The sequence below is a fragment of the Myotis lucifugus genome, unplaced genomic scaffold (genome assembly GCF_000147115.1).
Source record: "Myotis lucifugus unplaced genomic scaffold, Myoluc2.0 scaffold_104, whole genome shotgun sequence".
Classification (NCBI taxonomy): Eukaryota; Metazoa; Chordata; class Mammalia; order Chiroptera; family Vespertilionidae; genus Myotis; species Myotis lucifugus.
The window spans coordinates 3,607,043-3,633,064 of record NW_005871152.1 but is presented as its reverse complement, the minus strand read 5'-3'; the positions used below and the strand labels follow the sequence as shown (position 1 = coordinate 3,633,064).

General features: G+C 45.1%; 1 protein-coding gene across 1 annotated transcript; it reads right to left on the bottom strand.

Annotated features, from left to right (window-relative positions):
* Nucleotides 1-1,795: 1,795 nt before the first annotated feature.
* Nucleotides 1,796-26,022, bottom strand: ENDOD1 (endonuclease domain containing 1). Its single transcript, XM_014459201.2, has 2 exons — nt 25,783-26,022; nt 1,796-5,301 (listed from the first exon to the last, which is right to left on the bottom strand). Exons 1-2 carry the CDS (start codon nt 25,855-25,857, stop codon nt 4,099-4,101), a joined length of 1,278 nt encoding a protein of 425 aa, XP_014314687.1. The 5' UTR covers nt 25,858-26,022; the 3' UTR covers nt 1,796-4,098.

Sequence of the window (26,022 nt, the reverse complement as noted above, 5' to 3'; positions counted from 1 at the left end):
AGCCTGGGTCTTGAGCATTAGGCGATACTGCCTCCAGGAGAAACCTCCAGGAGCCCACCTCCTGAGAGCATCTCACTGTGGACTCAACACAAAAAATAATGACAAGTGGTTGTCAGCACCCTGTTGAAATTTAAGCTTAAAAATACAGTTGACCTAAGCAGTTGAGAAGCCATATATAACTTTTGACTCCCCAAAACTTAAGTTGTCCCTTGGTATCCGGAGGAGATTGGTCCCAAAATTCCCTGCGAATACTAAAATCTGTGGAGGTTCAAGTCCCCTATATAAAACGGTGTAGACAATGCATACATTCAACCCTCCACATCCTCAGATTCCTGACTGCAGACCATACACAGTACAGGTATTTATTGAAAAAAAAGCGTTGTTCAAGGATCAACTGTAATTAGTTTGGACGTAATTGTTAGAAATCAAGCCATTATGGGGGGGGGGGGGCGGGCAGGGGGGACATCTACAAAAAGAGATAATGTGAAATCTGAGAACCCATTTGTGACAGTCAAGGAGCCCACATTGTATTGCTCATCGTGTAACTCTAAAACCTGCCTATTGTGTGGTGAGCTTGAGGGAAATGCTGAATGGGACAGTCACACATAAGACCCTGACCTCACTGGAAAGGCAGCCAAGAACTACTGCCACCTCCCCCCAGAGCGGGGCCCTACCAAAGGCCACAGAGAAGACAGCGCCCCCTGCAGAGACTGTTATTTCTGATGCTATGGGAGTGTCCTAATGAATAAACAAATAATTGAGTGTTTCTATCATGTCCCTTGTGATTCAGATCAGTGAAGCTATATGCCTTCGGTGCTTATTTATGAAGGACGAATCACAAACACTTCATATCCCAAATAGCTTTCAGAAAAACAACACTGAAACGCAGTTCTAAGCCTATTTCACCGATCTAACCTTCTCTCTGTTTCCCCACATAGAATTCAAAATTAGGAAGGGGGAGGGGGAAGGTGGGGAGGGCCCAAAGCCAATGTAAGTGGAAACTGCTTGAGTGGATCAAGAAATGGAAAAAAATAAAAATCGCAGATAATCCCCAAACCTCATTTCAACCATTAGAATTCTCCCCCTTCAGACATTTCACACAATGGCCAATGAGTTGTCAACAATTACTTTATTGAGCATTGCAAGGTGCACAGCATTGTACATAGCTTGAAAATGTCAAATTGGCTTTTGTCACACCCTCTCTAAAGGCGGCATGGATTTCCATGGTTCTGTGGTCTTTCCTCCCGCGCCCCAGGGACCGGCTGCTAGTACCTTTGCTGTAGCACTTACCATGCAGTTTACCAGGTGGTCTCCCTACTAGATTTTTTAACTCCTCAAAGATGTGATCCATGTAGTGTTTATCTCTGCAACCTTGATGTTCAAATACATATTGGATAGATGAATGAATGATTGAATGAATGACCAGCGCTTCACTCTAATTCCTCCTCCAAACTCCCTGGTCTGCATCTAAGTCAATGGTTCCCAAACTTATTTGGCCTACCGCCCCCTTTCCAGAAAAGGAGTGTCCACAAGTGTGGCTAGTCCACACGCTAGAAAATCAGCTCCCTCATCATGAATAGGTGGCTGACTTCCCCAAGGGCCTGAGGACGTAACAGAGCCACGGAAAAATCTCCAAGCCAGAGATGGGGTTAATCAACCCGAACTCCCACCTCAAAACCCAAAGTAGCTGGTTGGGAGCAGACCAGCAGTCCAGCTACGTGCTGGGTCCCTGTGCCCGTGAGCCAGAGGCACATCATCACTAGTGGTCCAGGGCAGAGTCTCAGCCACCCAAACGTAAGAATATTTTTGCTTTATTATCCCTTCACAAATTTCAAAAGAAGCCATGCAAGAATAAATAAATACAACATTAAACAAGCCATGAAACAGAAGACACTTCCAAATGGCCCTCAAGAAGCAGTGTGGATGCCCTGCTCCTTGCATGGTGCCAAGGGGCTCAAGCTGCCATGGTTGCCCTCTTTGGGCCTTTCAGTTTGCAGATATGTACTATGAAGGAACACAGAGCCGGTGGGAGGCGGTAAGCATGATGCTGTGCATGGATGGCCAATAGTGTCACCACATAGGCATGTCCAACTGATAAGTCTGTTTGATGGATGATGAGAAAACTCTGCCATAGTCCAGGGAGGCAGCTCAATAGTACCACACACACCACATATCTGACATCCCAGCTGTGATGGGACGTGTGCAAAAGATCGTGGTTCCTGATACGCCATCAGGTAGCAGTGAAACTGAAGGCAAGCCTGTTACCTCCCTGTGCCTCAGGCTCCTCGTCAAATGAAGGTTTGGCCAGACTATCTCTCTGGTCACATCTAAGATTCCCTTTCTTTCATCCGGCAGGATTCTTGACCCATTAGTTGCCTCACCCTTCCCTGTACCTTCACACTGCTGAGATGAACAGCAGCACAATCACGGGTGTTAATGCTCACAAACAGAAGTGTTGGTGAAATACTGCTTAAGAGTCTTAAATTGAGTTCATAGCTCCCTATCATGGACCAGTCGGGGTCACACTCCCCAACCTTGCATCACGAATTGATCAGGATGCCAGCTGGCTGGCTGCTCTTCTACTTTGGGTCCAATTCAATGATTTTTCTGCAAAATGTAACTCACTACACTCACGTTTCTCATCCACCAACCCGATACAAATAGTTGGCCCATCCTTTCCTCCTTGTTGTCTTTCTGGACCCCAGGTTTCTGCATCTGACTTTCAGATGAACGGTGGCCTGTGCCCCCAAGACCAGTATTTTACACTTGATTTATTTTTTTTTATTTTTTATTTTTTTTTTTACCTCACAGCAACTCTTTAGAACACTTAGGAAAATCCGGACCATTCATTCTCAGCTGTGGAAGGCAGAGCAAAGTTTGGGAGATTCTGCTTCCTCTTCTTACCATTTTCAGTGCAATATTCAAAATGACAAGTGTCTGATCAAAACACTGGGGATTAGCTCTCAGATCCATTTGCATTATGGAAGAGTGATGTTTTCTAGCTTCAAACACACTATAAAAATAATTGTCTAAGAGAGAATTCTTAATCAAGTTTATACATATGTAAACTTTCCAGACGGCTAGCTCTTTGTTCGGTAGCTCTTTTCTATACATTTATACCAAAACAATCATTTAAGGACAGAAGTCAATGTGTTTTACTGTGTTGGGTATTTGCTTGATGTATAAGAAAGACTGATCTAGTATGTTGCAGAATTTGAATTTTCATAGTAGCTTAACATGTAGGTCTTTGAGCTCAATCTTGTCAGCCAGATATTGAATATATTTCAAATTAGTCCAAGCTTGGCTAGGGATGTCCTGGGACCTACAGCACTTACTCAGAGCTGGGCTCTGACCCTGGTGCCCTCTTCTTTATACCCAAGAAGACTGTCCTACACTGTTCAAGGGGCAAATCATCTTTGCCCTTGCATTCAAAGTTTGTTATGCCCCTTTTGGCATAAAATGTTTATCATTACATAAAAGAAAAATTCAGCAAAATTCAACTCTGGAGAAAAAAAAATCTTAAAGGTCCTTGGAAGCCACAGAAAGCTAAGGGATATAGCAGACTCTATACCCTAAGAAAGCTATTTCACCAGGGAAGCATGTCCGCACATCACCAAGGTCGGCTGAGTAGTGGAGAAAGAGAAGCGCAAGACACATTGGCCCAGAATATTTATACCAGTTTTGCCTTGAGTCTCAGAGAGTAATAGGAGGAACAAGACTTCTTTCTCATCGTCTCAGAAACCCTTGGGTTTAAAGTTGTCCTCTTTCTAATTTTCCCCTCTTGTAGAATTTTAATGAACACCAGAATGTCTCAGCTGGTCATCTGTATCAGAGTAAATAACTAAAGGTTATGGTTTAGAAGTTTGCTCATTTCATATCAGATGACCTACACGTAGTCCTACCCTGAACATTTCTCTAGGGTCAAGTCTAAAGTGCACCATTTCCTTTGCAAAAGCATACAGACATCCCCATGAAAGGCCAAAATTAGTGATAGTTGAGAATGAACAAAGACCCATTGTACAAAGTATTCCAGCCTTCTCTATTTAAAAAAAAAAAAATCAAATTTACTGTGACTGGCCAATATTCGTTTTTTGAGTTCTATAACTCCCCAGAATTTTCAAAAGTAACCTTGTAGCCAATTCGCTTGAAAACGCTAAAGACAACCTGAAATAGGCCACCCATGGTGCCAAAAGCAGTGTCAAACAGCAGAGAGATGGCGCCACCGAGGCCCACTGCAATGTCCTTGCACACAATGGGAATGGCGCCCATGGTGTACACAGGGAAAGTGGCCACATCCACAAGGACGCGGACAGGGATGCCCAGAATGCGGCAAACCACCTTCAGCAGACAACAAAGGATCCGGAGAATGGCCCTGATGATTTTGACTATGACTTTGAGTACCTTCCAGGGAATGCTTGCCAACTCTTCCCCAATGGCCAAGAAGTACGAGACAGTGGCTGAACCCAGGTGGTAAAGGCAACTTTCTATGCCATTAATCACCTGCTTGGCGACATACCACAGGACATACACAGTGTTCTTCAGGATGCCTACCACAAGGTGGCAAATTAATTGGGAAAGCTTGATGAACGGGGTAGCGATGAAGCCCACGAGATTCCCCAGGAAGCTACTCCTTTCCTCGGGTGCCTCTGGAGGCTGCAGAGCAGACCTCTTGCTCCTGGTGCTGGGGAGGGCACTAGTGGTTTCTTTAGATTGCACCATCCGCTCTTCATCCTGGACTTGGTTAACCACTTCCAGGATTTTTTTCATTTTCTCCGTGTCCTGTTCTGTTTCACCACAGTTGTTCTGGAACAACTGAGGGTTAGACGGCAGCAGTTTCTCCAGTTCTTTCACCATCACATCCTCTATGACATCACCGTCCGTGGTGTGCTTGACAAAGCCCATGGCCCAGCCTCCTCCGGGGACGGCGCAGCAGGCTGCCAGCCAAACAAACTTAGGGATGGTCACCTTGTCTTTGACTTTGACGTCTGAGGGCACGGCGCCTGTGATGATGTATAGGTCGTTCCCACCTCCACACTGTGGGGTCAGGGCCCGGTCCATGAGGCTGTTCAGATTCATGTACCACCGTTCCTGGAAGGTCTGGGTCATTGGAGCCGCATTTGTGAGAGCGAATGTGGCCGTGTGCAAGTCACTGCTGAGGGAGAACGGGTACAGCTGTCCTCTCTGATAATCAGAATCCAGGTAATCCGTAGTCAAGGCTTGCTTGCTTCCCAGACTGTCCACAGTGGTGATGGCGTCAGCCTCATTGGTCACCTCCTCAAGGTTGCTGTTGGGATCATCGATCTGAAAGAGGAGAGGGAGTGTTCAGATGCATCAGTGGTCTTGAATCATTCTGCCAAGACCCTAACACAGGGGTGGGGAACCTTTTTTCTGCCAAGGGCCATTTGGATATTTATAACATCACTCTTGGGCCAGACAAAATGATCAACTTAAATATTAGCCTGCCATATTTGGCCAAACATTTAATTAACTCACCCCTAATGCCTTGGCAGGGCCAGACCAAATGATTTCACGGGCCTTATACAGCCCAAGGATGGGATGTTTCCCCACCCCTGCAAGTCTAACAGAAGTCCCTATTACACTTCCTACACTTGGGTTTGGAAGGGCTTGGCTTCTGGTGCATGTACACTTCATTCATTCTAACATCCCCCAATGCTGATCATCTTTCAAACATGGTTTCCTATAGTACTCTCTGTGTATCCTCCACTCCTGCTCTGCAGTAATACCCTATCTCTCTCTCTCTCTCTCTCTTACACGCACACACACACACCATCATGACATGCTTTTTTAATCTGCTGTGGTTTGATGAATTTCATAGCTCTTTTCTGGAATATTTTTCCATGAGATTCAACTTGATTATGAAAATGAAAGCAAGGGGAAAGTAGATCTTAATCAGCCCATAAAAATCAGAACTGCGATTCAGATAACCAGCCACCAATGTTGTCTGCAATGTAATGAACACATCCTTAATGAATGTTTATATACTTCGGGATATATGAAAAAAATCAACTTCAATCACAGCATCTAAATCAAATGAGGGAAAATATATAGCTTATCATCAGTTATTAGATATTTAGGCTAAACTAAAATTATAATTTGACCAACTGCTGTTTGAACTTAATCTCCCCATGACATTTACTGTTATTAACAATTACTTTTCAGTCTAGGTCAATCTAGATATGTACCAATAATCCTACTTTTGCCCTGCACTGTGTGTGTGTGTGTGTGTGTGTGTGTGTGTATAATCTTGGTTTTGTTTTTCTTTTTAAATTCAGTGTATAACATATACTTTCACTTTACCAATCTGCAAGGGCAAAAGGAAAGAGCTCAGGACTGACCCATGACTCTGTTTTTACCTCTCAAACTGGATTGTCAATTCCTTGATATCAGGGACCCTGTATATTCCCCACTGGACCCAACCAAGGACTGACACACATTAGAATCTCAAGGTACTAATTCTTCTCTATGCCCTGAGATAGTCATCATGGCAGACAGGCATAATAGGAAGTTGAACCAACACACATTTTCAAAAAACAAAGAAAGTTAAGTAAACATTGTTATATCAGAAAAATATCTCAAAGCCATTCAAAAGCATCTGTAATTATGATGAATTTGTAATGATGGGGAAATATATGCTATAATGTTGAAAGAAAAAGAGAATATAAAATTTAGTAAATACAAATTTTTAAGTTTAAAAATAGGCCAGAAATACTGGAAGGAAACACAAGAAAATGTCCACAATGGTTGTTTGATTCCTGGGGATGCTAGTGATTTTTCCTCCTCTACTTTCTTGTTTTTCTCCCTATACCTCTCCTACTGACATCAATCCACAAATTATTTATAGTATGTGTTACTTTCAAAAGAAAGCAAACAAACAAGAAACGAATTAAAATAAGTAAATTCTTGCCCAGACGGTGTGGGTCAGTGGTTGAACACTGACCTATGAACCAGGAGGTCACAGTTCTATTCCTGGTCAGAGCACATGCCCAGAGTTTCAGGATGGGGGCATGCAGAAGACAGCCGATCCTGGATGGGGGCATGCAGAAGACAGCTGATCCTGGATGGGGGCATGCAGAAGACAGCCGATGATTCTCTCTCATCATTGATGTTTCTTTCTTTCTCTCTTCCTTTCCCTTCCTCTCCAAAATCAATTTAAAAATATGTATTTTTTTAAATAAGTAAATTCTTAATAACTGATTTCCTAGAGTTAGTGCTACTAAACCCATCACTACCCCCAAGGGAATCAAGGCCATGTGAATTGTGTTGTACCTCTTGTCGGGAGGAAAACCAATAATGCAATTCTTCAGTTCTGCAATGGCAAATGTGGGCATATTCATGGGAGTATGCTTAGGGTTAGCAAGGGCAATGGATGAGCAAATTGATGTGAAGGCAGCAATAGTCTCTGATGTCTAATGGATTACTCCACAGCCTCAGCCTTCAAGGCTGTTGCAGTCTTCCCCCAGTCCTAGAATCAGCAATGTTCTCCACTCCTACCAGATCCCCAGAGGACAGAGATAAATAGCTCAGTGATTTGTAAAGCTTCTGCTGCTGCTCTCCTATGGCTGAAAGATATACCACATGGACATATCAGCCTCATTCCTAAATCATGAGATCAAGATATGGCAGAGCCAATATTGTGGAGTCTTGGGTGTAAGGTCAGGGATTTCCAGATGCATGTGTTTCCATGGTTACTAGGCATTCTGTCTGCATTTAGCCTACAACTTCTTGATCCTCTCAAGGGAAAGTCTGGAGCTGGTTTTTTAATTGCTCCTGTGACAGAGCATAGGCAGCATGCAGGTGTGTTGTCAGCCCAAGGGCCATCGGGGATGAAACAGTGCCTACAGGGGTGGATGGCAGGCCTGGAACATGCACAGAGAAGAGAGACTCTTGGATGAGAAAGGAGAGGGAGCTAGAGAGAGAGAGACAAAAGGGGAGGGATAAAAGATAGGGGGAAGATAAAGAGGAAGAAAGGGAGGGAGGGAGAGGGAGGGAGAGAGGGAGACAACACAATATCCTCTTTTAGGCAGAAACCAGGACTGTGGGTTTTGACTTGTTCCCAAATTTTAGAACATGGCCTTCCAGTTGCCAAGGTCAAAGGTGATTTAGCTGGTTGCTTCTGCATCCTCTCAGGCCACTTGGGTTCATGGGGCTTCAAATTTCTGCTATAGTTGTGCACCTGGCAACCAGGTTAAGCTTTTCTACTCTGACTTCATAGGTACAAAGGAAATGGGCCAAGAGGCACCAAGGTAGCTGAGAAGGCCAGGGCTTAATTAATGCTACAATGGGCTCTGTGCACCTCCCTGCCCTGGGCCCCCTTAGGCAAAGGAGTAACTAAACTAGATGCTGTGGATACGCATGCAGAAGAGAGCACATCTTCCCTCCCCTTTCCTTGCTTTTGCAGATCCCCATCTCTATGGTCACTATACGATCTCCAAATTCGGTTCTATGGCTTGATGACAAGATACAATATAATGTTTGAAATCAAGGTAGAAGGCCTGTATACTATATCTATATGGTGATGGGGTGTGAGGGTCAGGGACTAATATGGTTTAAACTACTAAATAATTGTTTTCAACATAGCACTATATGGAAGGCATTTTTAAAAATATTTTTTTATTGATTTCAGAGAGGAAAGGAGAGGGAGAGAGAGAAACATCAATGATGAGAGAGAATCATTGATCGGCTGCCTCCTGCACACTGCCTTCTGAGGATTGAGGCCAAAATCCCGGCATGTGTCCTGAGCGGGAATGGAACCTTGACCTCCTAGTTCATAGGTTGATGCTCAAACAGTGAGCCACACTGGCCTGACTGGAAGGTATTTTTACCTTATTTTATGGGTGGGGAAACTAAAACACAGAAAGATGATGTAACTTTTCAGTCACCCAATAATTAGCAGGAACAGGATTTGAACTGAGATCAGTCTTTTTATACTTAAAGCATATATATCCTTTATTACTAAGCCACACTTTCCCCATTTTCATGGACTGCTAAACCAGTTTTCTGTCACCGAGTAGGAAAAAATGCTGCACTGTTTGCAATCTACTTTTCTCTCTGTGCCACGGAATAACTGAAGCTCCTCAAGGTTGCAGGGAAAGAAGCTGATATCTGAGCCCCCGGTGCTGCAGCCCCGGACTGAAGAGAAAATGGCAAGGAAGGTAAAAGGGCACACCTCCAGGCTGGCTTTCATGCCACCCTGTTGCCTTTGCCCAGGTCACATGGCAGCTGAGCCATTAGCTTCAGAGTCTAGTGTGGCAGCACAGGCAGAGGGCAGCTGGCCAGAGCAGTTTCCAGACTCCTATTACCCTTAGAAACTCGTCAGCGGTCTGGCCCACAGTGTTCCTATCAGCTCCTCACTTGGCTACTCCTTTTTTTTCCCTCTACACCAGTAGGGGTAGCAGAGAACAGCAAACACAGCAAAACTTTCTGGAGAAAAACTGTAAAATCAGTCCCCTCACCATAACCTCCTCTGCTCCCACTGCACAGAAAGGATTTCAACAGTTAGGAAAGGGACTCTGTATAGCAAGCATGTCAAACCCGCAGCCCACAACGAATATTTTTGTGGCCCAGCCAATATAACGGTATGCAAGAAACATTTTAATAAAAATTTTGTAACTTAATTTTTACAATATCCTGTTACACATAATTATTAATAACAAACTACAACGTTCACTAATGAATGATTACTATAACCATGTTGCGTTCATTTCCCTTATGGTATGTGCCTTATGTGCAGGCGCACCATTTATCTCCACTAATACTAGCAGCGAATGTTTTAGCAGCTGATTGCCACGTCATTAGTCTTGTACTGACTTGTTTGGTGTACGCAACTGAAATATTTCACTTTCAGAGAACAAGAAAAATAGGTTTACTGGAGTTATGCTTATTAATTTGTGCAGTTATTCAGTGTCTGGTAAGTTAACGTTCAAGAAAAAATATTAATTTTTATTAAAATGTTTATTTTATGTTAACGATTACTCATTTATTTCAGCCCTTTGTATTCAGCATGTCTCTATTGAAATAAACCTACATTTCTATGAAAATTAAAGCTTTTGTTTTTTTGCGGCCCACATAAACTTAAACCTTGTTTATTTGGCCCGTGTTAGCCTTTGAGTTTGACATGCTTGGGCTACAGGCACTGTCACCTGGATAAACTGTATGGCTTAACTGAATCTGGACTATGTTCCTTAAGACTTTCTATTTTCAATGAACAAAGACTTGTTGGTGTTGCCTCCTATATGGATGGCTCACTGGGAGGATAAAATTACATAGAAACCAAGAGAAGTTGAACCAACAGGCTCCCAAAGATCCAGAACTGTGGAATAGCTTGGCAATGCTGGAACCAGAAATGGGTTCCAGACAGCTCTAGGGAATTTTGGCAGCAAGAGTCTAGCTGAGACTAATTCGGTGTTAATGATTGCCATCATTCAGCCACACTTGACCTGTCAGACTTTTTCTATCTCTCCCTCCTGGCTTCTTCATCTACTTCTTTCTGCATAGCTCTTTTTTACACTGTGGCCCCTGTTAACTTATGGTCTCTGTTCAATCATCACTTCAGTTTGCACATGGATCATCATGGCCTCCCTGGCCACTGATTATATCATTTACCTTCAATCTTAGCTAGTTCTGTTACTTAGTAAGTTCCTACTTCAAATGCTCAAGAGACAGAATCTGAGTTATCCAGCTCAACTTTTCATATCAGGCCATGTCAAGACAAGCCTATAGAATGCCATCCTTGAGTTAACTGCTCACCCCTGCCCAATCAGCTGTGGCTGGGTGAGGGAGAAGAACTCCATGGGAGTGTCAGGCATTCTAGGTTTGGCTTATCTAGTCATAACTTTAGTTTAACACACTAATGTAGATAAATGAGTGTGAATAATACTAAACAAAGTTAAAACAAGAAATAAAAAATAGATAAATGTCCCAAGGTTTATCTAATCCAGAATTAATCTCTGACAAAAATAACAAAGGTGTCTTATAAGATGACATATTGGCCTTCCAAAAACCCTTTATTCTCTCCTTTGAGGATCTAATTAGCTACACCTCAAACCTTTGCGTTTTACATCCTTTTTCATATTTTATATCTCATTAACTCTCCATGTTGTATTCTAGGTGAGTTCCTCTGATATATCTTCCAATTCACTAGATCTCTCTTTAGCTATATCTAGTCTACTTGTTTGTTGAGGTGTCTTTCTTTTTGCATCTTAATGACTGTTTTTCTTTTCTAACATTTCTATTTAGTTCTATTTCAAATTTTCCTTGATTATCTATCAATAATTTGGACATACGTATCTTAAATTCACAGTTTGATTCCTGGTCAGGACACATGCCCAGGTTGTGAGCTCCATCCCCAGTGTGGGGCATGCAGGAGGTAGCCAATCAATGATTCTCTCTCATCATTGATGTTTCTATCTCTCTCTCCCTCTCCCTTCCTCTCTGAAATCAATTTTTTAAAATTAAAATAAAAAAGCATATTCTCAGGTGAAGATCTTTTAAAAATTAGATATTACATTACGAAGTCACTTCACCATATCCTTTGTAAACATACTAATTCCCAGGGCCTAACTGACCTCCACTGAGAGACATGCCCCTTATGATTCCTACTTCTTGTCTTAAAACCAGCTTTTAACCTATGACGAGACTTTCTTCAGATCCCAAGATGACTAATGTTTTATTACCATTTGTTAAAGAATCATCTGAAAATCTAAAAAAAAAAAAATCACTATACCAGCTTCCCATCACCACCATGCTTATTTATTCCACAACCAAGTGCGTCTTGGTAGGCTCTCACTTTCTGAAGGAATGATAAAGTGTGTGTGTAACAAAATACTTAATGCATGTATGGGAAGCTGTATGAAAAGTGGTACAAGTATGTGATTTTTAAAATCTAAAGTATTATTTGCTACAGTGTCATGTAAAGGGCATATGTATTTTCCATGCTCTCTGCAGACATAGTTTAATGATCTGGTTATTGCAATTACAGTAAATTACTGACAACACCACTTCCTAAAGACAAAAATGCACCTATGATGTAAGAGGTAATTTCAGACTACGGTTTCTGGGCTACATTTGCCCTTTTGTGTGCACCACTAATCTTATTCTTTGGTTCCCAGCAGAATCTCTGAAGTAGGGGTAGGTACAAAGATCTCACTGTGTAATCCTCCTCCCTGCTGACCTAGTCCCCCTGGGCTGCCAGGGTAATTTGATATTGTTCCTGTGTTTCATGGAAACTTTTTCTTCCTAATCACAACATGTTAAGTAGGTTTTAGAAGAATGAGCTCCCCCCTCCACCAGCATCCTGCCCCATAAATAATCTTATAATAAATTCCTTTCAAATTTAGTACCAAGAAAAAATAGTTTCTCCCAACGACTTGGTCTGCTTCCTTCCACCAGACGTTAAAAGCTATTTAAACCCATGGGATTTCTCTTTTGCTTTGGAATTAAATAAAAGAAGACTTTCAAATTTCCTGCTAGGATGCATGTAAAAAAAAAATAGACTGGTAGAAAATTTAAAAAGAGTACTGGAGGGGAAATATTCACCCATTCAACAATATTTATTACTTTATTATAATATATAATATTTATAAGCATAAATTTTTGTGACTAGTGCTGTGGGAGGAAGCATCGGGATTGGTAATAATAATCCTATATTAAAGAGCAAATATGCTAATTAGACCAAACAGCAGAACGACCATCTGGACGACCTTCTGGATGACCGTCTGGACGAAGCCTGGGCTGTGAGGGCCGAGCCCCTTGCAAGAATTTTGTGCACTGGGCCTTTAGTAAATAATATTAATAACAACAACATTTATTGAGCACTTTATGCCAGGCATTCTGAGAACTTTATTTTTGTTGTTGTTGTTGTTAGTACTCACCAGAGGATATTTTAGAGAGTGGAAAGGAGGGAGAGAGACAAACATCGATGTGAGAGAGACACATCAGTTAATTGCCTCACACACACACCTGACCAGGGCCAGGGATCGAGCCTGCTACCCAGGTACGTGCCCTTGACCAGAAACAAACTCTTCAGTCTGCAGGCAGTGCTCTATCCACTGAGCCAAACTGGCTAGGGCCTGAGAACTTTACATGCATTAAATTAGTCAGTGGCTGTGCTAAGTATTGACTCATTCAAACTCACAAAACTAGGTACTATTATTCTAACCTGTTGACAGATAAAGAAACTGAGTCACATCAAGATTAAGTAACTTGCTAAGGTCACACGGTTCGTGAGTAGTAGCACCAGCCCCACAGCTACTGTTTTGCATGCTTTATAGGCCTCAAAATAGGCCTTCACATCAAGAAACTTGCCATCTATTTAGGAAAACAAGAGATAGATACAGACAGAGTTACATTGGAAATCGAGGAAAAAAAACAGCATAATGCAGTTTATGTTAAATGCCAAATAAATGGTGTAAAGAAAAAAGAACAATCAAATTTCAGAGCAAGGAAGGGCACCATGAGTGCAGCCAAGGAAGACTTCTTGGAGGTTAAGCTGAGATGGGATTAGGAGGATGTGCAAGACTTCGATAAATTTAGAGAAATGGAAGGTCAGTAAGGCTTAACAATACTTCTCTACAAAGGTGTGAGGCAGAGACAAGCAGCCTGTGAAAACAGGATTGAGTAAGGAAAGAGCAAGGTTTACTGGAAAGGATAGTAGGGGACCAGTTTATAGATGACCTGATATACAGATTACTAATCGTAGACTAATTGTAACTAACACTTAGTGAGGACTGTTCCAGGCACCAGGATAAGTGCTTTACATAAAGTATCTTCTTTAATCCTTACAGGGTCTCTATTACTTTCCTTTACAGAAGGAAAAATTAAGGCTCAGACCCTGAGCAGGGTGCCCAGTGTCACTGTGAGCGAGGGCCGGTGAGGTCACAAACCCGCGTAGCCTGACTTCAGCAGCTATAACACACTCCGCTCTGCTGTACACAGTGGAAACTCCCTGATGGTTTCTAAGGACCAGAGTATCAGGGATGTGTCATTCCAGGAGGATTCACCTGGCTGCTCTGGGCAGGAAAGCCTGGACCACAAAGGCAGGCGAGGGAATGGAAAAGGAAGGACACGTGCAAGATTCCGGAAGGAAGAAGCTCAAGATGTGAGCGCTGATGTGGGAAGGTCCGTGGAAACTAGAAGATGATGTCAAGGGCCAGAGCTGAGGTCACCGGGAAATGAGGGGCAGGGGAGGGAAAGTAAACAGGCCGACCTTTCAATGAGACTAAACGCACAGGCAGAAGAATCGTATAGCGGCCGGAGATTCAGAACGGGAGCTTGGGAGCAGAAGCGAGGTTGGAACTACAGACGAGCAGTTACCCAGGGAGGCATATTAACAACAAAGAGTCAACGTGCTCTCATGCTTTCTGTGGTCAGGCACTGTGGTTGGAGACTTACATAAGAGATGCACTGCAGTGCAGGTAACCCTGTGGTTCCCAGAATAATCAGAAGTATATAAAGGAGTGTTTTCATTTTAATTGCTGTCAATTTATGTTTAATGGGTCCCAGGAAAATATGACCAGCATTCCATATACATGATTTCGTGGATATTATTATTTAGGACAAGACTAAATTGGTTTTCCAGGCAGTTGATTTAAAAACTGTGGAAAGGCCAATTTCAAACAAATAGCAATAGACGTGTACTCAGATATAGCAAAATGACAGAGCAGGTTTGCAAATGACTACAACAGCATTGCTGCCTCCCACTGACTCCCCACCAAACCCTACCAGGTAGGCATTGTTATCAGCTTACACACAGGAAAATGAAAACTCAGACAAGTGACATGCACAAGGTCATCCAATAAATGAGTGTCAGAGCCGCGGCTTATGCTCAGCTTCTTAGACTTCAAAGCCTCTCACGTGAGCCGTCAGCAGCCCCTGCCCTGGATGAGAGAGGCACGGGCGGCCACTCTGGAGGACAGGAGGGGGAGGAGAGAGGCTGGAAGGCCAGGCGGAGCTGTGGGAGAATCAATCGTCTGGGGTCACGTCCAAAAAGAGGAGAAAGAGCCCAGCCGGCATGGCTCAGTGGTTGAGTGTTGACCTATAAACCAAGAGGTCACGGTTCAATTCCTGGTCAGGGCACAAGCCCAGATTGCGGGGTCGATCCCGGGGGGTGAGGGAGCATGCAGAAGGCAGTCAATCGATGAGTCTCTTTCATCATTGATGTTTCTATGTCTCCCTCTCCCTTCCTCTCTGAAATCAGTATTTTTTTTTAAAAAAAAAAAAAAGGAGAAAGCATCAGCTAAGGGAGAATCACCAGTGTGGCACCTGCCTCAGAGAGGAAAGGGAAGATGGAGACAAAGACCAAGGCCTTCCATGATTAAAGAATCCTCGGTGAGACAACAAAGGGCCATTTCCACAGAGGGCTCTGGAAGGAAGACAGGCGTGGACATGACTGTGTGTGGGCGAGAGGAGGCTGCAGAAACTGACCTCTTGTTATAGGGAAAGGCGGGAGACGAACAGCACCTTAGCTGAGAAGCAGGAATTACAGGGATCAGCGAAGACTGTCTTCTAGCCCCCAAGGCACGCACAGCCCCAGGCAGAGGGGGCATTGGGAGGATGGGGTTACTTGGGTCTCCGTACCAGGGAGCGTCCGGAGGGGACGATGAGAAGGTGACAGCCTAGAGCAGCAGTGAGCCACTGAGCAGAGCCCGGTCCCTGCGGGTGTCTGAGCTGTGAAATCCATGCAAACCTCAGGGACCACAGTGTCCCAGTGAATTGTCACTGAGGAGGGAGGAGAGGCTGCTTGTTGGAGGTGACAATGATTGTAGGACACAAGCATAGGGCTGCAGCCCCTGTCAGCCATCCCCTGCCCACCCCGAACTCTCTCCTCTGCTCCACTTCTGTCCGCCTCCCTCTCTCCCCTCAATTCCTCTAGGGACAGTCACACTGATGGCACAAGCTTCCTGGGAAACAGATCAGAGACATGGCAGGTGCGGGGGAGTCCCCTCACCTCCCTTCCCAGCATCACGCCTGCACAAGTGTTTCCATGTGACCAACCCCACAGGCCCAGGAGAGTGGGAACTCAGCAGGGGTCCCGGCTAAGACCTCCAAGGCCAGTCAGGGGACTGCACGTGGAGCCAGGGAGTGGGGCATCCCTGAGCAGGGGTGGAGGGTCACAGAATGTTCCAGAACACACAGGAGCAGAGGAGGCTTTACAGAGGGCTGGGATGACTGGGTGGGGAAGACAGGAATAGGGAGAAGCTTACCATTAGTTACCAAAGAGCAGTAACAGTGGACCCGACGGGGTTTAAAAGTCAAGAAGAAAGAGTTACCAGGGGAACCTGTGTGTCGGAGATCAGGTTCCTGTGCATTTGCTCCTTCCATTTTACAGACTGTGTGTTCCTCAGGCATTGGGATCATATCTCTCTCTCTCTCTCTCTCTCTCTCTCTCTCTTAAATATATTGTATTGATTTTTTACAGAGAGGAAGGAGAGGGATAGAGAGTTAGAAACATCGATGAGAGAGAAACATCGATCAGCTGCCTCCTGCACACCTCCTACTGGGGATGTGCCTGCAACCAAGGTACATGCCCTTGACTGGAATTGAACCTGAGACCTTTCAGTCCACAGGCCAATGCTCTATCCACTGAGCCAACCCAGTTAGGGCTCTCTCTCTCTCTCTCTCTCTTCTTTTTTAATGCTTTTATTGATTTTAGAGAGAGAGGAAGGGAGAGGGAGAGAGAGATAGAAACATCAATGATGAGAGAGAATCATTGATTGGCTGCCTCCTGCACGCTAGGGATGGAACTGCAACCCGGGCATGTGCCCTGACTGGGAATCAAACCGTGACCTCCTGGTTCATAGGTCAAGGTTCGACTACTGACCAGATCATCTCTTGTACTTCTGTCTGCCTAAATCACAGGTGGTAGGTTCTTGGTAGGCGTTTGCTGATTGCTAAGCTGTGACCGCAGCAGTGACAAAAGGAAGGGGGTCAGCAAAGGGAATGACACTGGGAGCAAGTGGAGGAGAGTGGGCCTGGCACGAGGGAACCTCTTGGAGAAGGCCAGAGAGGGTGCCTGGGGGACTCAGGGCAGCTTTGAGTCCTCAGGGCAGCGGTGGTCAGCTTCTCTGCCGTAAGTGGGGACATGGTGGGCAGCGCGTACGAAGAACAGGGATGGTGTGCCAGCCTCCGGAGGTCACTGTGCCAGGGAATTCACAAGAAGAAAGGAAGGCCCCACAAAGGCCCAGCAGGATTAATGGGGCCGGCCAGCTCTGCTGAGACCAGGGTTGCAGTTCGGTATTTAATTTACCCACAACAATGACTGGTAGTCCCGGGACAGGTGCAGAGAACAAACCTGTCACCGCATACAGCTAAAGTGCCTGACCTCAGCATCCAGGTGGGCAAGGGAAGGGTTGCAGGTGACAGCTAATGGCACTGCTAGTGCAAAGAGACTGAGCGGGTGCAAGTGCAGGTGAGACGCGAGACAGGCTCAGGGGACGTGGGGAGGGGGAGGCTGAAGAGAAGGAGTGGCAGGTCAGCAGCTGGCAGATGAAGGGGCCAGGTGTGACCCTGCTGCTGAGGGGCGGCTGAGTGTGGGACACCAAAGGCAGGCTGACCACCAACGTGGGGAGAAGTCTGCCAGGCAGTGAAACTACATTTGTCCACCTGTCTGTTCCACTGAGTTGAAGGATCGGATCGGAGCCAGTACCTATAATCTCTGCTCCCTGTACCTGTTATGATGGCCCTCAACCAGGAAGTATTTGTTGAATGATCCCATTTGACCTCCACAACAATCTCCTGATGCACATCTCATTTCCTCTGGTGTGCAGATGTGCAAAGACGGAAAGGCCCCAGAGAGAATGGGCTGGGCTGTCCTCTAGACCTGCTCCAGGACCTGCCCCAGGAAAAGGTGGTCATCAAGAAAAACCATCAAAATGCTTATGAAACTGCAATGATTCAGGAAGGGCGGCGTTTCCTTCCCTGGAGAATCTTAGGCTGAGGCTAGACAAGCATATGCAGGATGATTCAGACCAGATCCTGAGATCAGGAGACAACCTAGTGAACTCCTGTAACCCTGCGGGAGAGAGAAGCTATGTCCCTTGGGGTCTGTTTTATTTTCAACAAGAGTTAAATAATCAGATGAGCCGGACAGTGGATGTTCCAATTTTGTTCCTGTTCACAGTTTTCTGAACTACGATCCACCCAGGAACATTACAGAGATGCTATCACCCACTGCCCATCACCAGGTGGCGGGAGGGCCCCTCCTTACAAGACATGGGAAGAGTAGCCAATAATCAGATCATCAGACAATCCTATCGGGGCTGGAGCTGGAGCTGAAAACAGGCCCTCTGCACAGAGGCACGCGTTAGAATGAGCTAGATCCGAGGCCTTGGGTGAGTCCTAAGAGAATCCACTCACCACAGAAAACACCCAGCACCAGGGAAGAGCCACCTTTCCGAAAAGCAGCGGGAGGCCGCTGGGGCCACAGAGCGGGTGAAGGACATTGTGAGGAATAAACCAGGAGACCTTGGAGCTCTCAGAGAAGGAATAAACAGAGTTCTGACCCACCCATTTAAGAAAAAAATAAATCCTCCCTGCTTGGCATCCAAAATAGTCCTTATCCTCTTGGGGATAGAAACGGCTTTAGAAGAATTAGAAGGATTTTTTTCTTTTTTTAAGGAGAGAAATGCAGGCTTTTTTCCTTTCCCAACCAGCCCTTCAGCACTCCCTCTCCCACCCCCCACCCCATGAATCAGCTTCCCTCTGGGCCCCCAGGCAACTTGCACCTCCTGCCTTTGGGAGAACAGGCACTGCAGCTCTCCTTAGGATGTTCACGCCTTAGGTCAGTGGTTCTCAACCTTCCTAATACAGTTCCTCATGTTGTGATGATCCCCAACCATAAAATTATTTTCGTTGCTGCTTTATAACTGTAATTTTGCTACTGTAAACAATATGTAATTATATATGTGTTTTCCGATGGTCTTAGGCAACCCCTGCGAAAGGGTCGTTCGACCTCCAAAGGGGTCGCGACCCACAGGTTGAGAACCGCTGCCTTAGGTGCTCAGCAAGTTGGGTGAACCCCAGAGATGCAAAGACGAATGGCTGAGTCCTCCTACGTTGGAAGATGATGGAACAGGAGAGAGAATGAAAGCCCATTTATTCCATTTCCATTTCAGACTGTTGTGCTTTTTTTTTTTCTTGAAAATTAAAAAAATAAATAAAAGGGGGTGGAGGGATTAAGAAAATGCACCAAACCTACACTAGCAATACATGCAGGCAAGGGAGGCTGGGAGGAGGCCAACACCCTCCCATGAGACGCCTCAGACTGCTCTTCTCACACAAAGCTCCAAGTTTCCAACTCCTGGGAGCCTCGGAGAGAGTGCCGACTCCTTTAAGACCTTTCCAGACCTGCGGCACCTTCTCAGGTTACATCATCCCTGGTCTTCTCTGGTTTCCTTCCTCCTTACTCACTGAGGCCTCTACTTTCTTTTTCCACTCTGGACGCTACTTTCTTTTCCAGCACAATTATTCTCAGCCTTGAACTGCGTGGGGCAGAACTCAGAAAAGCTGGTTGGTTCAGCGGAGCTGTCTCCATTTCTCATTTTTTCCACCTTCGGAGTTCAGACAAGCTTAGAGGTTCTTCGACCTGGCTGCCCATCAGAATCACCTGGAAGCTTAAAAACAAAAATACCTCCGGGCCTTACCTCAGACCAGTTAAGTCAGAACCTCTGGGGTAGGAGCAGGGCTGGGAATCAGGATGTTTTTAAAGTTCTCCAGATGATTCTAAATTAAGAACCGGCTGGGCTAGATCTTTATCAGATTTTTATTTATCATTCTGCTAGAGTTCAGCCCCTGCCTAGACAGCCACCAGAAGGAATCAGTTATGTGTCCTTAAATTAACAGTTCTCAAAATTCAATTTGTATTAGAAGCACCTCTGTTCTTATCCTATATAATAAAGAGCTAATATGCTAATTAGACCAAACAGCAGAACGGCTGTCTGGATAACCTTCTGGATGAAGCCGGGGCTACGAGGGCTGAGCCACTTGCACGAATTTCGTGCATCGGGCCTCTATTTAAAAACAAGGTCTATTCACTAGGCTTGGAGTGGGGTTCAGAAATGCATTTTCAACACCCCCCCCCCAAGTGATACTGATGCAGGGGGTCCAGGAACCCCACACTGAAAAACAAATGTGCGAACGAGTTATCTTTGATAGTGCCCCAGCTGGGCTTAGTGTAGTCAGACTATCCATATTTTGTGAGAGGTATTATCCCCAAATTGCAAGAGCTATGATGATGATGATGGAGAGAACAAAATATAGAGCCAACTGGATCCTCCATCTATCAGAGCAGCTAGTATTTTGATCATAAACATGTATAAACATGGATTTCCTGCCTTATTCTCATGTGGTATGAAAAGTCTATTTTTGGCTATTTATACTCTTTTGAGCATATCTCACTACTCTAACATCTTCAATAACATCCTGGTTAATAATCAACTGGCATGTAAATGGGTCCCCCCCACGCTCCCCCCGCCTCTTCTCTCAAATATTCCTTCATTTTCAACAAAACAGGCCAATGCCTGTCCCCAACCATGTCAGTTACATGGCTATAATGTAAATGCTTCCCTGCTTCTCTCTGTACTGCCACCACGTCATCAACAGCTAGGGATGCCTTCACCATTCCTCTCTGCTGCTTGCATTCTACTTGGATGCCAAGGCTGGGCCTCAACCTCACAGCTCTTGTGCTGGGCAGTCTCCTTTGGCCTCCCAGATCCATTCTCCACTCTTCTCTGCCCTCCTCTGTATCCCAGGAAGCTGACTTTGAGGGACCATATCATCTGAGCTCTCTTGCCCTCTGGCTTCTGATTGGAATAGCCAACAAGAGGGTGGGAAGAGGAGGCCAGAGTACTTATTCCCTTGCTTCCTCCCCATCTGGTTGCTGCAGTTCTGGCTCTGGCTGAGTTTCTCTGTCGTCATGGCTCCCACCAGGCTTTTCCTCACCCCACAGACCAGGGATAGTGACAGCTTCGTGTGATGGCGAGGCCCTAGGTGCTTCACCATATCTTGCTGACGCCCTTAATTCTCTAGAAATCATTTTTTCATTCAATTCTGTTGATTCAACTCTTTGAGAGTTCCATCTATTTCCTGCCAGGATACAGCTACAGTGAGATCTTTCCCAAGAACCCAACTCACCCAATCCTGAGAGGTCAGTCACAGCCACCTCAGGGCATTGGTAGCAAGGATTACGTGCATGGATGGTACACAGAAAGGGTCCCTCAAGTAGTCTAATCTGGCTGCCCACTCTGGGCTCTCCCAGCCAACCGCCAGGTATACCAGCCCCTGTCAATCAATGTGCCACAGTCAACTTTTACTTCTGACTTAACTGAGCAGTTCTGACACTACTTCTGAGAGAGCAGCACTTGTTACTGCATGACCCTACCTAAGCACTCCTTGCCTTGCCAGTCACAACCAAGGGACAGCCAATCCAGCCAGCAACCAACCAGATGACTCTCTCGGGTTTTCTATCTAAGAAACTCAGCGACTGACAAGAGTCAGGGTGTGAGAGTTGCTAGATGCAGTTTAGGGTTGACAGCCAGGATGGTCCATGAGAAAGCAGGTAGAAGACAGAAGGTGATGCTCTCACCAGTTTGGCTCAGTGGATAGAGCATTGGCCTGCGGACTCAAGGGTCCCAGGTTCAATTCCAGTCAAGGGCACATGCCCGGGTTGCAGGCTCGATCCCCAGTAAGGGGCATGCAGGAGGCAGCCAACCAATGATTCCCTCTCATCATTGATGTTTCTCTCTCTCTCTTCCTTCCCTTCCTCTCTGGAATCAATAAAAATATGTTAAATTAAAAAATAAAAATAAAAAAGACAGAGGGTGGGAGAAGGACCCCGGAAACTAAGTGGGACCATTTGGTTTGTAGACGATTCCCAGCTCTGGTTCCTCTGAGGCCTTTGTGTATCTGTTCCTGTGCCTGTTCCTACACTGCCCTGCCCTTCACCCGAATAAGGTTGGGTAAGCTTATGATTCATGCACCAACAAGCCTGAAACAACAGGAGTCCTGTTCTTATGAGAACTCACTAAGCCCGCTGTGGGAATTGGGGCAGGGACCTTGTAGGCATGGAACCTTCTAGACACCTGGATTAAATCTCGGAACAAATGAAGATACAAGGCTGCCGTGGTCCAAGAAGTCTGGGGACAGATCAGAGGGATGCCCCATGGGACAGAGAGAAAGAACTTCTACCACATTCAGAGAATGTATCAGGAAATAAAGTAACATAGAGAATAGTTCAGGAGCAACTGAACGTAGAGAAAAAGCTGAGACCAGTCACAGGGAAGGTGGCAATGGAGCAGGAACGGGGATTTTTGTTGTTTTGACAAGGCTAAGTGGTTTTGTTAGAGAAAGCCAGGATCACAAGTCTTCAGAGCTGGCATTGGGACCCTTCTTTTTGCTAAAGGTGGGCACAACATTGGCAAAGCACCGGATGTACTACATCTGTCACTTGGTGAGGCCTGTCTTTTTCTTCTCCTATTTGGCCACTTTGGGAATCTGACCTCTCTCTTTCCCAGATGGACCAAGGACCCATTTCAGAAAGAATACAGGGTCAGACCTAGAAGCCTGGTAACCTTCATTCTGGTGACCTCCAAGGCAGGTATAGCAAAGGTTACTTGTTTATTCAACATACTTAATGAATTTGTATTGTGTGCTCAGACACAATGCAAGGTGCCTCTTGCACACACTGCCATACTTCATCGTCCTAACTCCTCTGCAGAATAGGGACAATCTATTAGCTCCACGCCACAGATGGGGAACTGAGCTCCATGGGATTCAGTAACATTTCCAAGGTCACACAGCTGGTAAGTGACAGAGCTGGGATGCAACCACATGTTGCCTCTCTACAAAACCCATTTCTTAACCTCTCTGTTTCTGTCTTTGCCCCTTCAGAGCTAATAGTCTAACGAGAGAGAGGTAAGTAAACCACTCCTGGTCATGATCTGCCTTCCCAAGTAAGAAACAGGACACCCGCAGTCAGGGCGGGGCCTTGCTCCAGGACCACGTCTTAGACCAGCCGTGGGCAAACTACGGCCCGGATCCGCCTGTTTGAAATGAATAAAACTAAAAAAAAAAAAGACCGTGCCCTTTTATGTAATGATGTTTACTTTGAATTTATATTAGTTCACACAAACACTCCATCCATGCTTTTGTTCCGGCCCTCCAGTCCAGTTTAAGAACCCATTGTGGCCCTCGAGTCAAAAAGTTTGCCCACCCCTGTCTTAGACTCTATTTCTTGGCTTAGTCCTGAGAACTCAATAAATGGTTTTGCTGATGATGATAATGACAATATTGATAAAAGTATCAATCAGCAGCTAGACGTCTGACTACTCATCCTTTGCTATGCTAACCTTCTAGACCTGCTGATCAGGAATGAATAAATGAATGAACAGATAATAAACAGGGGCAGCTTGTTCTTGTCACTGAAGATCCCTGTAATTCTATGTCTACCTCTTAAACCCAATTTATTAATAGAAAAGAGAACACATTTATGATAAACTCTTGTCTCTGATTGGCTATGACCACATTTATTATGTAAATAAATGAGAGGAAACACGCGGGCACTGGCCTGTGTCTGGACTGGAGGAACAGAATGGTACCCAATATTGACAGCAGCAAAAGCAACAGCAGTAACAAGCCTAGTCAGTGAGCTACCTGGGCACGGAACTGCAGCCTGCAAGACACCACTGTCATCTCGATTATGGACTCACCTCTACCTGAAAACTGGGAAGGGCTCCTAGCCTGTCTCCACACAAGATTACAGCTACACAGGCAGCCTTTTTCCAAAATTTACCCTTCGCTATAAAGATCACTATAGGAGCGGGCTGGAGGGGGTCAATGGGGGGGAAAGGGAGGACATAAGTAATACTTTCAACAATAAAGATTTAAAAAAAAAGATCATTTGAGAAGGGGCCTTAGCTCTTAGACCCTTTTCCATGGCATAATAACTCTCACTATAAGAAATGGTTTCTTTGCTTCCAACCTAAACCCTTCGTAAGTGTTAAAGTTTATATCTTAAGCAAAAAAGAGACAGCATCTGCTCCTGTTGTATAGCAAACATCGTTTGAGGCTAGTAAGTCTGCCCTCAGACAAAATCATTTCCATTTCTTTAACTTTTCTCCTGGGTGTTTGGAATGTGGCTCCTCTTCAAGTTCCTCTAAACATGGACTACACAACAGCAGGGCTTGGAATTAGAAATCGAACACCAGATTAGAAACGAGGCACCTGTTGGCCCTGCCACTTCCTGGCCTTGTGACTTTGGGCAGACAGTGACTCCCTGGCCTCTGTCTCCTGTAAGAGGAAAAGGAGACCTCTGCTCAGGAGCACGGGAAGGGGAAAGGAGGCGGGATGATCTCAAGCCATCCAGGAGCAATATGTGACACAAACTTGAAAGAAAACTGTGATGAACTGGACTTTGCATTCGAGATCCCTAGGTCTTCTATTTCTAAATGAAATAAACTCTCCGACTCCATGGGTGTGTTGGTTGTTTCTGAGCTTGTTATAGGTGGCTTCACAGAGTCCAAAGGCGTGTGCTGAAACTTGTTGACTAGAAAAAGGGTATGCAAACATATATGTGTCTCTGAATGATGGAAATTCCTGGAATGTTAGCACACACATACACACACACACCCACAAACTGTATCTGTAAGAAGTTAGATCTTTTCCTTTTTCTTTTTTTTTCTTTTTCTTTATATGCTTCCAAAATACTCAAAATATTTTTTGTCATAAGCGTACATTAATTGTATAATCCAAAAAAACCTAAATGTTATAAATAATGACAACCGCAACCACATCAAAAAGGTTAGTTGAAAATTATAGGTCTAGATCTAGGGCTGCCATGCCATAATAGGAATAGGATGATACAGCCTTCAAATTTCCCAGTCACTGTCCAATCCATACTTGCTGAGTGCTCAACACTCACTATTAACCACTTACTACGCGATGGCATCATGCGAGACCAGGGGCTGGCAAGCCACGGCCGGTGAGCCAAGTCCAGCCCACCACCTGCTTTCACAGGGTTCCCCCGGAGCACAGCCACACACATTCGTTTACGTGTTGTCTATGGCTGTTTCTGTGCTCAAACAGCCCAGCTGAATAGTTACAACAGAGACCATGTGGCCTGCAAAGCCTAAAATATGTACTATTTGGCCCTTTAGAGAAAAAGTTTATTGGCCCCTGAGTTAGACAACGAGGGTTCAATAGGGAGCAACAAGAGCCCTGGGCCCTGCCCTCATGGTCCTTAGGGTCTAGTTGGGTGGAAGTCAATTAGTCACACAAATAAATGTATAATTGCAACATGCTAGCAACAAAAAGGTATGTTTGGTGCTGCTAGAGAGTGTTCCCGATGGTTGACCTGGTTGGGAATACCATGGAAGACAATAAAACAACAACAAAAATAGCAGGTACAAAGTCCTTATGATGGAAATTTAAACCAAAAAATAAAATTTTTTTTTCTTTTAAACAAACTCAGAAATAAGCCAAAGTGCTAGAGGTAAAAGCCTGACAAGGTCTGTGACACCAGATAAGGTAGGGAGGAGAAAGGGAGACAGAGCAGGAAGGACTCTGGAGACCACGATAAGGGCTTATCTTTATCTGAAGGAAAGTGGGGAGTCCCCACGCGTTTCCAGTGAGACTGTTGGAGACATGATGGGATTAGTGCTTGGAGAGGATTTCTCTGGCTCCCAGTGGAGAAAGGCTAGGGGAGACCCAGGGGCTAACAGGCAGGAAGCTGTTTTGCAGAGAGGGCTGGACAAAGGTGATGGGAGCTCGGACCTCAGAGTGCAGATGGTAGGGGTTGCAGGGGTGAAGTCTTTCCAGCTGAGGTGCAGAAGCAAGGTCATCAATCATCCCAAACGGACCACTCAGACGTGAAGGAATTGTCCGATGTTATCATAGGTACCAGGGTCCAGATGTGGTAGAGACAGCCAAGAATGAGGAAAGGCCTTTCATGACTCATAAACTCTGCTTTCCTTCCCCCAAGTCTCCGTGTGTCCTGATGATGGGGGGAAAGAG

What these genes read in the sequence shown, in the direction of transcription:
- ENDOD1 (XM_014459201.2), bottom strand. Translation starts at nt 25,857, where the DNA reads ATGATTGATGACCTTGCTTCTGCACCTCAGCTGGAAAGACTTCACCCC. An exon ending in CCTACCATCTGCACTCTGAG is followed by an intron (nt 5,302 to 25,782) that starts GTCCGAGCTCCC and finishes CTCCTCTTTCAG; the next exon opens with ATCGATGATCCCAACAGCAA.